The sequence below is a fragment of the Grammomys surdaster genome, unplaced genomic scaffold (assembly GCF_004785775.1).
Source record: "Grammomys surdaster isolate TR1022 unplaced genomic scaffold, NIH_TR_1.0 127, whole genome shotgun sequence".
Taxonomy (NCBI): domain Eukaryota; kingdom Metazoa; phylum Chordata; class Mammalia; order Rodentia; family Muridae; genus Grammomys; species Grammomys surdaster.
Window position 1 is genome coordinate 8,033,717 of NW_021604585.1, and position 13,275 is coordinate 8,046,991.

Genomic DNA, 13,275 nt, shown 5'->3' on the forward strand with positions numbered 1-13,275 from the left:
GAAAGAAAGAAAGAAAGAAAGAAAGAAAGAAAGAAAGAAAGAAAGAAAGAAAGAAAGAAGGAAGCTGAAATCTATGAGTTTAGAAAAACAATAGAAGATATGGAAGCAGATAAAACAATATGATAAAGTGTCTTAGCATATATAAATAAAGTTCAAGAAGAGAACTTGAGCATAATTGTGTTTGTTTGTTTTATAGATAAGTTATCACACTGGAGCTTACCTAGGTACACTGGCCAGCAAGCTCCAAGGGTCAGCCTGTCTCTGCCTCCTCAGAGGTAGAATTATGTACCATTGAGCCCAGCTTTCTCTGTGGGAGTGGGGAATACAAACTCAGTCCTCAAGTTTGCATAGCAGTCAGTTTACTGCCTGAACTATCTCCCCGCCCTGAAAAAAATTTTCAAAACTAGTAAAAGACAACAAGCCAGAGATTTCCAGGAGCTACGAAGAAACCATACCTAGGTAATCCTGGCCAAAGTACTGAAAACCCATAACAATGAGCAGTCTCAACAAAGTACTCCACCTCATAAGAAAAGATAAAACTAACAGAAATCATTCAAACATAAATGAGAGAACCCATAAAACAATAAAATAGCACTTTCAAAGTTCAAAAAAATGTACTGCCAATATGGAACTTACATCCAGAAAAATAGTCCTTTGAAAAATGAAGGTAAAGGAGAGAGAAGCCTAGTCTAGTGACATATTTACCATGCAGGTATAAAGACTGACTGTAGAGACAAAGGGTTGTAAAAGATTACTAGTACAGGACTCTTAGATATGACATTTAGTAAAAATCAAGGCTTTGTTCTTTCTTTCTTTTTTTTAGGTTTTTTGAGACAGGGTTTCTCTGTGTAGCCCTAGCTGTCCTGGAACTCACTCTGTAGTTCGAGGCTGGCCTCGAACTCAGAAATCCACCTGCCTTTGCCTCCTAAGTGCTGGGATTAAAGGCGTGTGCCACCACACCTTTAATCAAAATATGCTCAAGTACTAGAAAATGAATTGTGCAGCTGGGTGGTCTTACATGCCTTTTTATCCCAGCACTCTGTAAACAGGCAGGCAGGTATCAGTGAGTTCGAGGCCAGCCTGGTCTTCACAGCAAGTTCTAGGATAACCAGGGCTACACAGAGAAACCCTGTCTTTAAAAAAACAAAACAAAAACAAAAAACCTGCCTCACCTCCAAGAAAAAAGAAAGGAGGAAAGGGGAAGTGAGTTTGTCTAACATGTCTTAAAGGCCCTCACTCCTGCAGGGATGAGTATGAGTGCATTGCTGGAGTGTGGTCGGCCTGCCAGAGGCTGACTCAGCCTCCCCCAGAAACCATCAGTTGTCCATAGTTTCTCAGGGGCAGGCTCATAAACCCATTGATCTTATAAGTTGAGGTCTTATTCAGGCTACCACAACACCTTGATGAGTGAGTTGATGAGTGTGTCAGTCCTGCCGTGGGCAGGAGGCACGGCGTCACTTGTGTCCCTCCTGAGGAAGGGGGTGTACTGTAAACAGCCCGTTTGCTGCTGAGCATTCCATGTACACATCTTCTCTGCACTCTGACCAGTTTAGTTTCTGTGTTAACCACTCTTCACTGAACAGAGAAATTCCTCTAAGGAGGCCTGATATGGCACTATTCTATGGGGAATATGAAGTTAAAGGATACTTTAATACAGTGTTCATTTAGCAGACTAGTAACGGTAGGTTCACCCTGGAGCCTATAAGTTCCCCAACCAGGTTGTCGGCCAGATTTACAGTAGCAGGAATGTGTTTCCTCATGTGGAACATGGCTTAAATCTTTTTAATCAGAGAGCGATCTGTTACCCTATAACATTCGTACCACTGTTGTAAGTGTGCCACACTAACCGTAACTTTTAAAGACTTCTTTATTAATGGCCTTTCTTGGTCATAAAATTTTATCTCAGAGACAAAAACTCATCAAATAAAAACATTACTATGGTTATTCTAGTTATTATCTAGCTTCCTCTACTAGATTAAAATTTTCTGTATGCTTTTATTTTTAAGAAATAGTGTTACTATCTAGCCCAGGCTGGCCTTGAACTTGTAATTCTCCTATGTCCTCCTCTTAAGTGCTGAGATTACAGGCATTATGGCACTGCCTCTGGCTCTACAAGTACTTTCTAGAAAGGAAGGGGAATTGTCTTTTGCTTTGGGTTATATGCCCTTAAGCCCCCACTGGTACTCCACATACACAGACATAATCATTCAGTGAGTAAGAGAGTGAGGAACGGATAGTTGAGATCAGCACATCAACTTCATTAAAATAGCAAAGAGGTTCTTTTTGATCATAAATCAATTTTATTGTCATTAATGTGTTAAAAGTCTGGTACTAAAATGTTTGAAAATAAAATGACTGTTTTTAATATTTACAGGACTATCTCAAGCAGGTGCTGGACATTGATCTTCATGCTCAGATCCATTTTGGAAGAGTTTTTATGAAGCCAGGGTATGAAAAATACTTTTATCTACTATATTAGATTATTTGGATTGCTTTAACTAATCAAGTCTTAAATTCTTTGTTTTATACTTTCTATTATGGGTTTCTTCTTTTTTTTTTTTTTGTTTTTTTTCGAAACAGGGTTTCTCTGTGTAGCCCTGGCTGTCCTGGAACTCACTCTGTAGACCAGGCTGGCCTCGAACTCAGAAATCCGCCTGCCTCTGCCTCCCAGGTGCTAGGATTAAAGGCGTGTGCCACCACTGCCCAGCTGGGTTTCTTATTTTAATGAATAAAATATTTTAGTACTAGAATCTTCTTCAAATGTACAGTTCCAGTTTGAAATAAGATTTTATCTTATGAATCAATGAGTTTGGTAGAAACAAAGCAAAGAAATGTTCTAATTTTGTTTCCTTTGTAATTACCATCTTTTGTGTCTTTCCCTCTCTTTCTCCCCATACCTTCCTTCATTTTTTCTTAAAATAGTTCAGCATGAAAATTCTCAAATATATAGGGAAGTAGAAAAACACTGAGTCCAACCACATGTTGTTACTGCAATCAGTGACTACCAGCATGTGTTTATATCTGCTTCATCAATTCCCAACCTCTTTTGGGGGGAAAATGGCTAAAATGTTTTAAAGCTAGTTTTAGACATCATATCATTTTGATAGGTCATAAGAACAAGAACACTGTCTTTCAAAAATACAATAATATTGTCTTTTCTAAGAGAATAAATATTGGTTTGTATTATTATCTAATATTTAAAATGAGAAAGAATGCTTTTTGTTTTGTTCTAATTTGAGATTCAAGTAAAGTCCATTTGTTCCTCTTAGTAATTAAATTTCTATTAAATATTTATTTCTCCCTGAACCTCTTGTTATTAGATTTGGGGTTCAGAGGTGGTAGTGGTGGTGGTTATCTTGGTGTGTTTTGGGATTTTTTTTTTTTTGGTTTTTTTGTTTTTGCCTTTTTATTTTTGCCATTGACTTGTTGGAGAAAGTAGATCACTGTGTCATCTCTAGTAGACAGAATGATTGCTTCCTTGGGTTGTATTGAACATGTTTCTCTGTCTGTTACCTGTAAAAACGTAGATTCAGACTCAATTGCTTTTTTCTTCATATAAATACTTTATAATGCTGTTTAACATTGCTTCCCATTCTATCCAGGAAGAAAGTGAAATAGCCATACAGGAAGATTTCACATTTCCTAAAACTAGAAGGGACTGGTGGGAGAAGTTCCTAGGATGGTAAATCCTCAAATGCCCAATAGCAGTATTAATAAAACACACACAGTCTTCAGGCAGTAAAGCTGCCGTCTTAGATCCTGGCACTCAGTAAATGGGCACCTGTTCATACCTCAGTGTGTGAGAGAATGTTAGCACATGACACAGGAAACAGTAACCCTGCTTTAGTTCAGAGTTATACTCTGATAGGGGCGCATATCAACTATGAGAAAGAGTGGCATAGAGCTTAGCATTGTTGTAAGTCAAATACCAGCCTGCTCTCCTAAAGTCACCAAGGTTTGTTAGCACTGGGTTTCAGTTCTAGGACAAGGATTAGGCTTTACCCTCATAATTCAGCCTTATTTAGTATAAAGCTAAGATTACCCCTAAAGGACCTAGAAGAATGGCGCAGCCATTAACAGCACAGGCTGTTCTTGCAGAGGACCTGCATTCAGTTCCCAATGCCTACATGGTGTTCACAACTATCTGCAACTCTGGTTCCAGGAGAATCCAACACTCTCTTCTGGCCTCTGCAGACATAGGGAACACACATGGTGCACAGTCATATATGCAAGCAAAACACTCATATACATAAAATAAAATAAATCTTTAAAAAAAGCACAATTAACCCTATGATGTTCTCCTGAATTTCATAAGATCCCTGGCAGTATGTCTGTGCATGGTTATGAATGTGCCCCAATATATCTATTGCAGGAAAACCCCTTTTGTTTTTGAAACTTTGGGATTTGGTTCATTCTGTTAAGAATAACATTTTGGGCCAGGTGATGATGGCACACACCTCTTATCCCAACAAATAGGAGGCAGAGGCAGATGGATCTCCAAGTTCTAGGCCAGCCTGCTGAACTGACAGAGTTACAAGACAGCCAGGACTACATAGAGAAACCCTGTTTGGAAAATCCAAAAAAAATATTTAACAAAAAATTCTGGGGAGGGGGCATCGATATGGCTTTGTAGGTAAGCAAGCCTGATGGCTAGAGTTCAGTCTCCAGAACCCATAGGATGGAAGGGAAGAGAGAGACACTGAGTCCTGCAGAGTCCTCTGACTTCCACACCATGCCGGCATGTACATTCACAGGCACAAAATAAAGAATGGCCTGTCATGTGCTAATGTTGTATACTGAGTGTTTCCCCAGTGCTTTGGAACGGTAGTGATTTGATCAGAGCATAGAAGACATCCCAAAAGCATGTCACTGTATTTCTCACCCTCTCAAATGTAGATTTGTTTTGTTTTTTCCTGTTTGTGGGGAAGGATGCTGATATCACTTGTTTTCAGCTGCAGGGAATTAAACACAGCTTGTGGTGGTGATGTTTGCATCCTCAGTTCCTAGTTTCCCACTCTCAGCTTAGGGAGTGCTTTAGTTACACATGTTTCTTCTTCTCCCCTAAAACTTCAATAGATAAATGCTGTCAATTCTGATTTCAGAATAAGCAGTATGTGTTGAAGTCTAAGAAAATGGCTTTCTAGACCTAACACACTTCCATCAACAAAATACTTGTCATAGTAATGCCTGAGTATGAAACGTTCTGTTGTAAATAGATCTTTTTTGAGTGAATACCTTTGGAGAAACCTTTAGGGTTTAAAAGAAAATTTAAAGTGCCCTTATACTTGATATTGACTTTAAATACAATTATCTGTGAACTAATTTGCCACAACAGAGTGGCTTACAAATTTAAGTGGTCTTCCCTTAACTGGTTAGAATATTATACTTACCTAAATATAAGAACTTGTAGCATATGTACATTCTACTCACTGGTGGAAACAAAAAACAGAAAATCAAAAAAGTTAGCTTTGCCTTTTCCACGTACAGCACATTCCAAATATACTTGTCTTTGATTTTAAAGAAAAAGATACTCAGGCGACTGGAGATGGCTCAGTCAGTAAAGTGCTTGCAGCACAAGCATGGCGATCTGAGTTGGTATCCCCAGTACCATGGCAACCATGGGTAGGAACCACATACAGGAAGGAGAGAGGGAGAGAGACAGTGATCTTAAAAATATAAAGGAGGTCCACCTCCCCCTCTCCTGCTTTTATGAGCGTGTTCACCCACCTACCCACCCACTCCCACCTCCCTGCCCTTGAATTCCCCTACACTGGGGCATCAAGCCTTGACAGGACCAAGGGACTCTCCTCCCATTGATGCCCAACAAGGCCATCTTCTGCTACATATGCAGCTGGAGCCATGGGTCCCTCCATGTGCACACCTTGGTTGGTGGTTTAGTCCCTGGGAGCTCTGGGTGGTGTGGTTGGTTGATATTGTTGTTCTATGGGGTTGCTATCCCCTTCAGCTCCTTCAGTCCTTTACCTAACTCTTCCATTGGGGAGCCTATTAGGGACTCCGTGCTCAGTCCAGACCTTCTTGCTTTTATAGTCTCTGGTGAGAAGTCTGGTGTAATTCTGATAGGTCTGCCTTTTTATGTTACTTGACCTTTTCCCCTTACTGCTTTTAATATTCTTTCTTTGTTTTGTGCATTTGGTGTTTTGATTATTATGTGATGGGAGAAATTTCTTTTCTGGTCTAGTTATTTGGCGTTCTGTAGGCTTCTTGTATATTCATGGACATTTCTTTCTTTAGGTTAGGGAAGTTTTCCTCTATAATTTTGTTGAAGATATTTACTGGCCCTTTTAGTTGGGAATCTTCACTCTCATCTAAACCTATTATCCTTAGGTTTGGACTTCTCATTATGTCTTGGATTTCCTGGATGTTTTGGGTTAGGAGCTTTTTGCATTTTGCATTTTTTTAACAGTTGTGTCAATGTTTTCCATGGTATCTTCTGCACCTGAGATTCTCTCTTCTATCTCTTGTATTCTGTTGGTGATACTTGCATCTATGACTCCTGATCTCTTTCCAAAGTTTTCTATCTCCAGGGTTGTCTCCCTTTGTGTTTTCTTTATTGTTTCTATTTCCATCTTTAGATTCTGGATGGTTTTATTCAATTCCTTCACCTGTTTCGTTGTGTTTTCCTGTAATTCCTTAAGTGATTTTTGTGTTTCCTCTTTAAGGACTTCTACCTGTTTACAGATGAAGTCCTCTGTCATCATCATGAGAAGTGATTTTAGATCAGAATCTTGCTTTTCCTGTGTGATGGTGTATCCAGGACTTGGTATGGTGGGAGAACTGGGTTCTGATGATGTCAAGTAACCTTGATTTCTGTTCCTTATGTTCTTATGTTTGCCTCTCGCCATCTGGTTATCTCTAGTGCTACCTGCCCTTGCTGTTTCTGACTGGAGCCTGTCTCTCCTGTGATCCTGGTTGTGTCAGAACTCCTCAGAGTCTAGCTGTCTCTGGGATCCTGTGATTCTGGGATCCTGGGATCCTATGATCCTAGGTGTGTCAGAGCTCCTGGGAGTCAGGATTTCAGTGATCCTGAAATCCTGGTGTGACCAAGCTCCAAAGATCCTATGATCCTGTGTCTGTTAGAACACCTGGGAGTCGAGCTTTTTCTGGATGTTGTGGGACTGGGTGTGGAGCTCGTGCCCAAGGTCTGCTCAGGGCACTAGCTCAGACTGGAAGGAACCCATGCCACTGGCTGGGAGGGGGTTTCTGAGTCCTTGGATCCCGCTGGATCATGGATCTGAAGAAGCCTAACTTCACTGACAGCATCCTGGGGCTGTGTCTCATAGTGCTAGCAATGGTCGCCATGCTCCAACCTCACCCACTAGACTGAGGCCGCTGGAAATTTCCACCTTGGGAGATCCTTCTGGGGCAGCAGATAGGATTCTTTTTCTGTTATTGTTTTTGGTTTTTGTTTTGTTGTTGTTGTTGTTTTTCAAGACAGGGTTTCTCTGTGTAGCCCTGGCTGTCCTGGAACTCACTTTGTAGACCAGGCTGGCCTCAAAATCAGAAATCCACCTGCCTCTGCCTCCCACCTGCGGGTATTAAAGGCGTGCGCCACCACTGCCCTGCCAAATAGGAAGGTTTAAAGGCAAGTCCACAAAAAAATGTTTTATATGGTAAGTGAATCATTCAACAAGAAAACTTGAGCATTCAAGTTACCTCTTCTGTTATTTAGCAATCACAAGCAAGAACACTCTTTTTTTTTTGTTTCTAGCTTGCCAACAACATTTGCAACTTTGGATATTGATGGTGTAAGAAAAATTATTTTTGCACTACCAGGTAAGAATCATCAAAATTATTTTCTCCTTTTTCTATAAAAATGACCCAAAAAATTTTAGACTTCTCAGCCAGTCTCTAATCAGCATCACTTGCTTTATAATCTGAATGTCTTTACTAATTGGCAAATCACTTAGCTTCTCTGAGGCTAGTTCTTCACCTATAAGATGGACTGATAACTAGTCAAACCAGAATATTCTTCCAGGGCACAGTCCTTACCCTCAGATGATAACCAGATATCAGTGGAAAGTCTAATGAGATCTTACAACTAGAAGAACTGTCAAGCATGCAGATACAAGATCACATATTATAAGGTGTGCCAATGCATATCTGTAATTCTAGCACTCAGGTGGCTGAGGCAGGGGAATCATGAAATGAGACCAGCCTGGGCTACATAGTGAGACATTGTCTTAATGCAAACACATACAACAATGTTTCCGGTTGTAAAACATTTAGGATGGTTAGGGCCTGGGGACAGGTAGGCAGACTTACTGATCCTGTATATTTCAACCAGTGTTTACATATCACCAGTCTGACATCAGCATCACCACCTAATTCCATGTGAACAGAAACTCATGTGTTCAGACTGAACAAAATCAAGGTAGTCCGGTTTCCAAGAATTTATTCATTCAGTTTTCATCACTTTCAGCCATGCATCTTAAGTCTTTATGAATCTTGATAAGTTTTAAAGTGATTTAGAACCTTATCTACTTGTTACTCTTTACTTTTAAAAGTATCCTTTATTTGTGCCTATAATTCCAAAACCGGGGAGGCTGAAGCAGGAAGATCACTACAGCTTCAAAGATCAAAAAATTAATTACTTTCTAATATTATTTTTAAATTTTAAGCCAGCCTTAGCTTAAAAAAAAGTAAGACTTAGTCTAAAAAATAAAATCCTGTAATAATTCTCAAGTCCCCATTTTCTTAACGCTAATTCCTTCAGAAAAGTAAGTACTTACTCTTCCAGGCTCACAAATCTCATGGGTTTCAGAGATTTTTTTTTTTTTTATTCAGTAAATCTCAAAATAAAACTATTTTTAAAAAGAAGCAAGCAGAAGAACTTTAAGTCTTAACATTTTAAACACTATCCATAAAGCATAAAAATATACTTGTGTCATACAGAAAATACTAAGACAACATGAAAGTAAAGCAACCTCAAACTGTATCTGTGGTATACGACTAAATGTAGGGCCTTTAGTATTCTCTGACACTCTGAAAGCCATTGCAAAACTATGTGTGCCATAAAATAAATGTGGAAATTGGGGCTGGCAAAACAGCCTAATGCATTAAAGCACGTGCAACAGAGCCCGATAACCAAACTCAATCCCCTGGACACACATTTGAGAGAGAGAGAACCAATTCCCACAAGTTGTTTTGTGACCTTCATGTGTGTATTATGATACACTAGCACATGTGCACACACACGCTCTCGCTGTCTCTCTCTCTCTCTCTCTCTCTCTCTCTCTCTCTCTCACACACACACACACACACACACACATACTTTCATAAATAAAAATAAATGAAAAATTAAACCTTTATAAAAACTTAGAAAATATAGATTAAAAATAAAGAAATGTTACTTATTATTATAACTACCACTCAGAAACAATCACATTTTACTAATTATTAATCCTTTCAATTATATTTATTCTATGGAACAATTCATTTTGAAAATATTATAGCTAGTGAGATAGCTTAGCAGATAAAGATATCTGCTGCCAACTCTGGCAACCTAATTTTAATCTCCCAGACCCACATGGTGGAGGGGGAGAACCAACTCCTTCAACTTGTCCTCTGATTTCCATGTGCATATCAGAACATGTGTACACATGTGTGCTCACACACACTGAATAAATAAATTTAAGTTTAATTATAAAACTAAAGAATTGTAGCAATTTTACAATCATTTGGTAATTTTATTTTGTTACAGTCCAGTCATTACCCCCCTCCTGGTCCACCCTCCCACAGGTCCTCATCCCATTCCTCCTCCCCACTGTCTCCAAGAGGATGTCTCTGCCACTCCCACCCCCCACCACACCACTGCCATGGGCCCTCAAGTCTCTTAATGGTTAGTCTAGTCTACTCTCACTGAGGCCGTGTGTATGTGTTATATGTGTTTGCAGGCGCCTTCACAGGCCAGAAGAGGTGATAAAACCAGACACATAGATGCTGCTGAAATCCAGAGGATCACTAAGGAACAGTGTGAAAACTTGCATTCTAGTGACTACTTACAGAAAAGACCTTTAACAAAGTTCCAGCCATTATGAGAAAACCCATGAAAATTAGGAAGAAGGAAAATATGTCAACATATGACAGATCTATAGCCAACGTTCTACTAAATGGGTTAAAGCTAAAGTACGCCCTTAAACTCGGAATGAGATGAGGCGTCTCTCCACGCGTACTGTCATACTGCTTGGAAGTCTTAGCCAGAGCAGAAGCAAGAGAAAGAAAGAAAAGTGATACAAATCAGAAAGAAAGGAACCAAGTTAACCTGGTTTGTAGATGATAATGACTCTATACTTAAAGTCTATAAAAGCTCCACTTGAACACTCTTGGCTCTGGTAAATTCAGCAAAGTAGGATACAAAGATCTATACTTTCTATGTACTGTAATGAATATGCTGAGAAAGAAATCAGAAGAAAAAGCACATTCAGAATTGCTTCCGAAATTCACACGGGGGGGGGGAGAGGGAGAGGGAGAGAGAGAGAGAGAGAGAGAGAGAGAGTGTCAGTCCTAGGAATTAAGCCTAACCCTAGCTCGGACAATGAAAGACCTCCACAATGGAAACTTTGGAGCACTAAAGAAGGAAAATGAAGACACTAGAAGGTGGAAAGATATCCCATGGTCACTGATTGACAGACTGAGAAAATGCCCATGTTACGGAAAGTAACCTACACAGTAAATGCAATTTTCATTAAACTCCAATGACATTCTTCACAGAATGTGGGGAGAAGGGGTCCCAAAATTTAAATGGAAATAGAAACTCCAAATACCCAAAGCAACTCTGAGCCAAAAGCACAATGTTAGAGATATCATATTATACCTGATTTCAGATTACAATACAGAGCCATAGTAATGCCATCATCCGGGCATCAAACACAGATACATGGATTAGGAAGATGGTTTGGCAGTTTAAGCACTTGCCACATAATCAAGACCAGAGTTCAAATTGACAAAATACAGCAACTGCCTAGATGAGCAGCTCACCTGTAATTCCAGCCTCATAAGGCAGATGAGATCACCAGTGTATGCTGGCTATTGAGACCAGCCACAATAAATTGGCTTTGGTTAAGAAACTTGTGGAGAATTTACTAAAGAAGGTTCCTCAGGCCTACACACACACACATACTCGCACACATACATACACTTATAAATGTACATGTATGTTCCCACAAATATACAAGCGTGTGTGTGTGTGTGTGTGTGTGTGTGTGTGTGTGTGTGAAACAAGTCAAAAAGAGCCTAGATACATAGAACATAGAATAATATAGAGGGCTCGAGCAAATTAATAGAGCTACAGCCAACTGATTTATTCTATTACTTTAAATTATGTATAAACAAGTGTGTCTGGGTATGAGTGCAGATGTCCACAGAGGTCAGAGGGATCTGATCTGCTGGAGCTGGAGTTACAGGCTATTGTGAGCGCTCTGACGTGGGTGCTAGGAACCAAACTTCAGTCCTCAGGAAGAGAAGTAACCTCTTAACCACTGAGCTGTTTCTCCAGCCCAACAGTCAACTGAATTTTGACAAAAGATCCCAAAAACATATGTTGGAGGAAGAAGGGCCTCTACAACAAAGAAGAGCTTCTGAGAAATTGTATATCTATATATAGGATGAAGCCAGATCCCTGTACAAATGTCAGTACAAAACAGATCTGAAACCTTAATGGAAGACCTAATACTTTAAAACTGCTATGAGAAACAATTCAAGATACAAGCATGGAAAATAACTTTATGAATAGGATACCTACAACACGGGAAATAATCGCATGAATTGACATACAGGATTGAATGGGATTAAAAGGCAAAAAGACACAGGGGACTGATATGTAAATAACTCAAAAATGCCAGAATAATCCAGTCAATAAATAGGCAAATGAGTTTCACAGACAATTTTCAAAAGAAGTTAAATAGAGAAACAAATGTTCAAAATACCTAGCCATCAGCGAAATGCAAATAAAGATTACATTAAGCCTAGCAGTGGTGGCTCATGCTTTTAATCCCAGTACTTGGGAAGCAGAGGCAGGCAGATCTTTGTGAGTTTGAGACAATCCTGATCTACAAAGCAATTTCCAGGACAACGAGAGAATCACAGAGAAACCCTGTCTCCAAAAAAAAAAAAAAAAAAAAAAAAGAAAGCAAGACAGAGAGGGAGGGCGGGAAGGAGGGAAGGATGAGAGAGAGAGAGACTGCATTGATAATCCATTTCATCTCAGTCAGAATGGCTGTCACCAAGAAAATTAAAGACAAATATAAGCAAGGATATAAGTTAACCCAGCTACAGTAAAAATCAGTGTGGAGTCTTTGAAAGAGAGAGATGGAAAAACTAAAAAAATAAAAATAGCATATAACCCAGAATCTAAGTCCGTATGAAACAGAGATACCTTCACAACCATGTTCACTATAAAAACACTATTTATGAAAGCCAAGTTATGGAATCAGTCTTGAAATCCATCAGCAGATGAGGAGGAAGAGATGTTACATATATATACAATGGAATGTTATTTGAACACAAAGAATGAAATTTCATTTTTAGAAAGCTCAGTAGGGGGCTGGAGAGATGGCCCAGTGGTTAAGAGCACTGATTGTTCTTCCAGAGGTCCTGAGTTCAATTCCCAGCAACCACATGGTGGCTCACAACCATCTATAATGGGATCTGATGCCCTCTTCTGGTGTGTCTGAAGACAGCTACAGTGCACTCATATAAATAACAAATAAATCTTTAAAAAAAAAAAAAAGAAAGTTCAATAAAGTTAGAGATCACTATGATAACTAAAATAAGCCAGATCCTGAGAGACAGATATTATATATTTTCTCTGTGTGCAGAATCTAGATTTAAATCTAGATGTTAAAGTAGAAGGAATGCTATTTTTCAAGAGGAAGGGAAACAGCAGGAGTGGGGAGGGAGGGAGGGAGGGGTGAGCAGGAGAGTATAATCAAACACATGCATGTATGAAAATGTCACAACCAGCCCACTCCTGTGGAGTGTAAATGTGCTGATAGATGACAAAACTCTCTTAGCTACTGGTACAAGAAAATGAAGGTGTGGTTTCATCTAGTCATTTGATAACCTGGCCCTTGTCTCTTACTTTGAGGACCAAATTAGCAGCACTTGAGGAAGGGGAACCTAAACTAAGACAGCCCATTCCCCATTACCAATACCAACACACATCGTCACATTAATTAATGTATTAATTACACATAATTGGGATTTTAGAACTTGCTAAAGAAAACGATGAAGTTCTCTGAATGAGTTTAGTCAAAC

The 13,275-nt window shown here is 39.4% G+C and overlaps 1 protein-coding gene across 1 annotated transcript in view; it reads left to right on the forward strand.

Moving 5' to 3' along the window:
• The window catches only part of Gphn (gephyrin), a 442,000-nt gene that overhangs the window by 422,769 nt on the left and 5,956 nt on the right, over positions 1-13,275 (forward strand). Inside the window, exons 19-20 of the mRNA XM_028788870.1 lie at positions 2,375-2,448; positions 7,730-7,794. Of these exons, the coding sequence (XP_028644703.1) occupies positions 2,375-2,448; positions 7,730-7,794 (139 nt within the window). The remainder of the gene's footprint in view (positions 1-2,374; positions 2,449-7,729; positions 7,795-13,275) is intronic.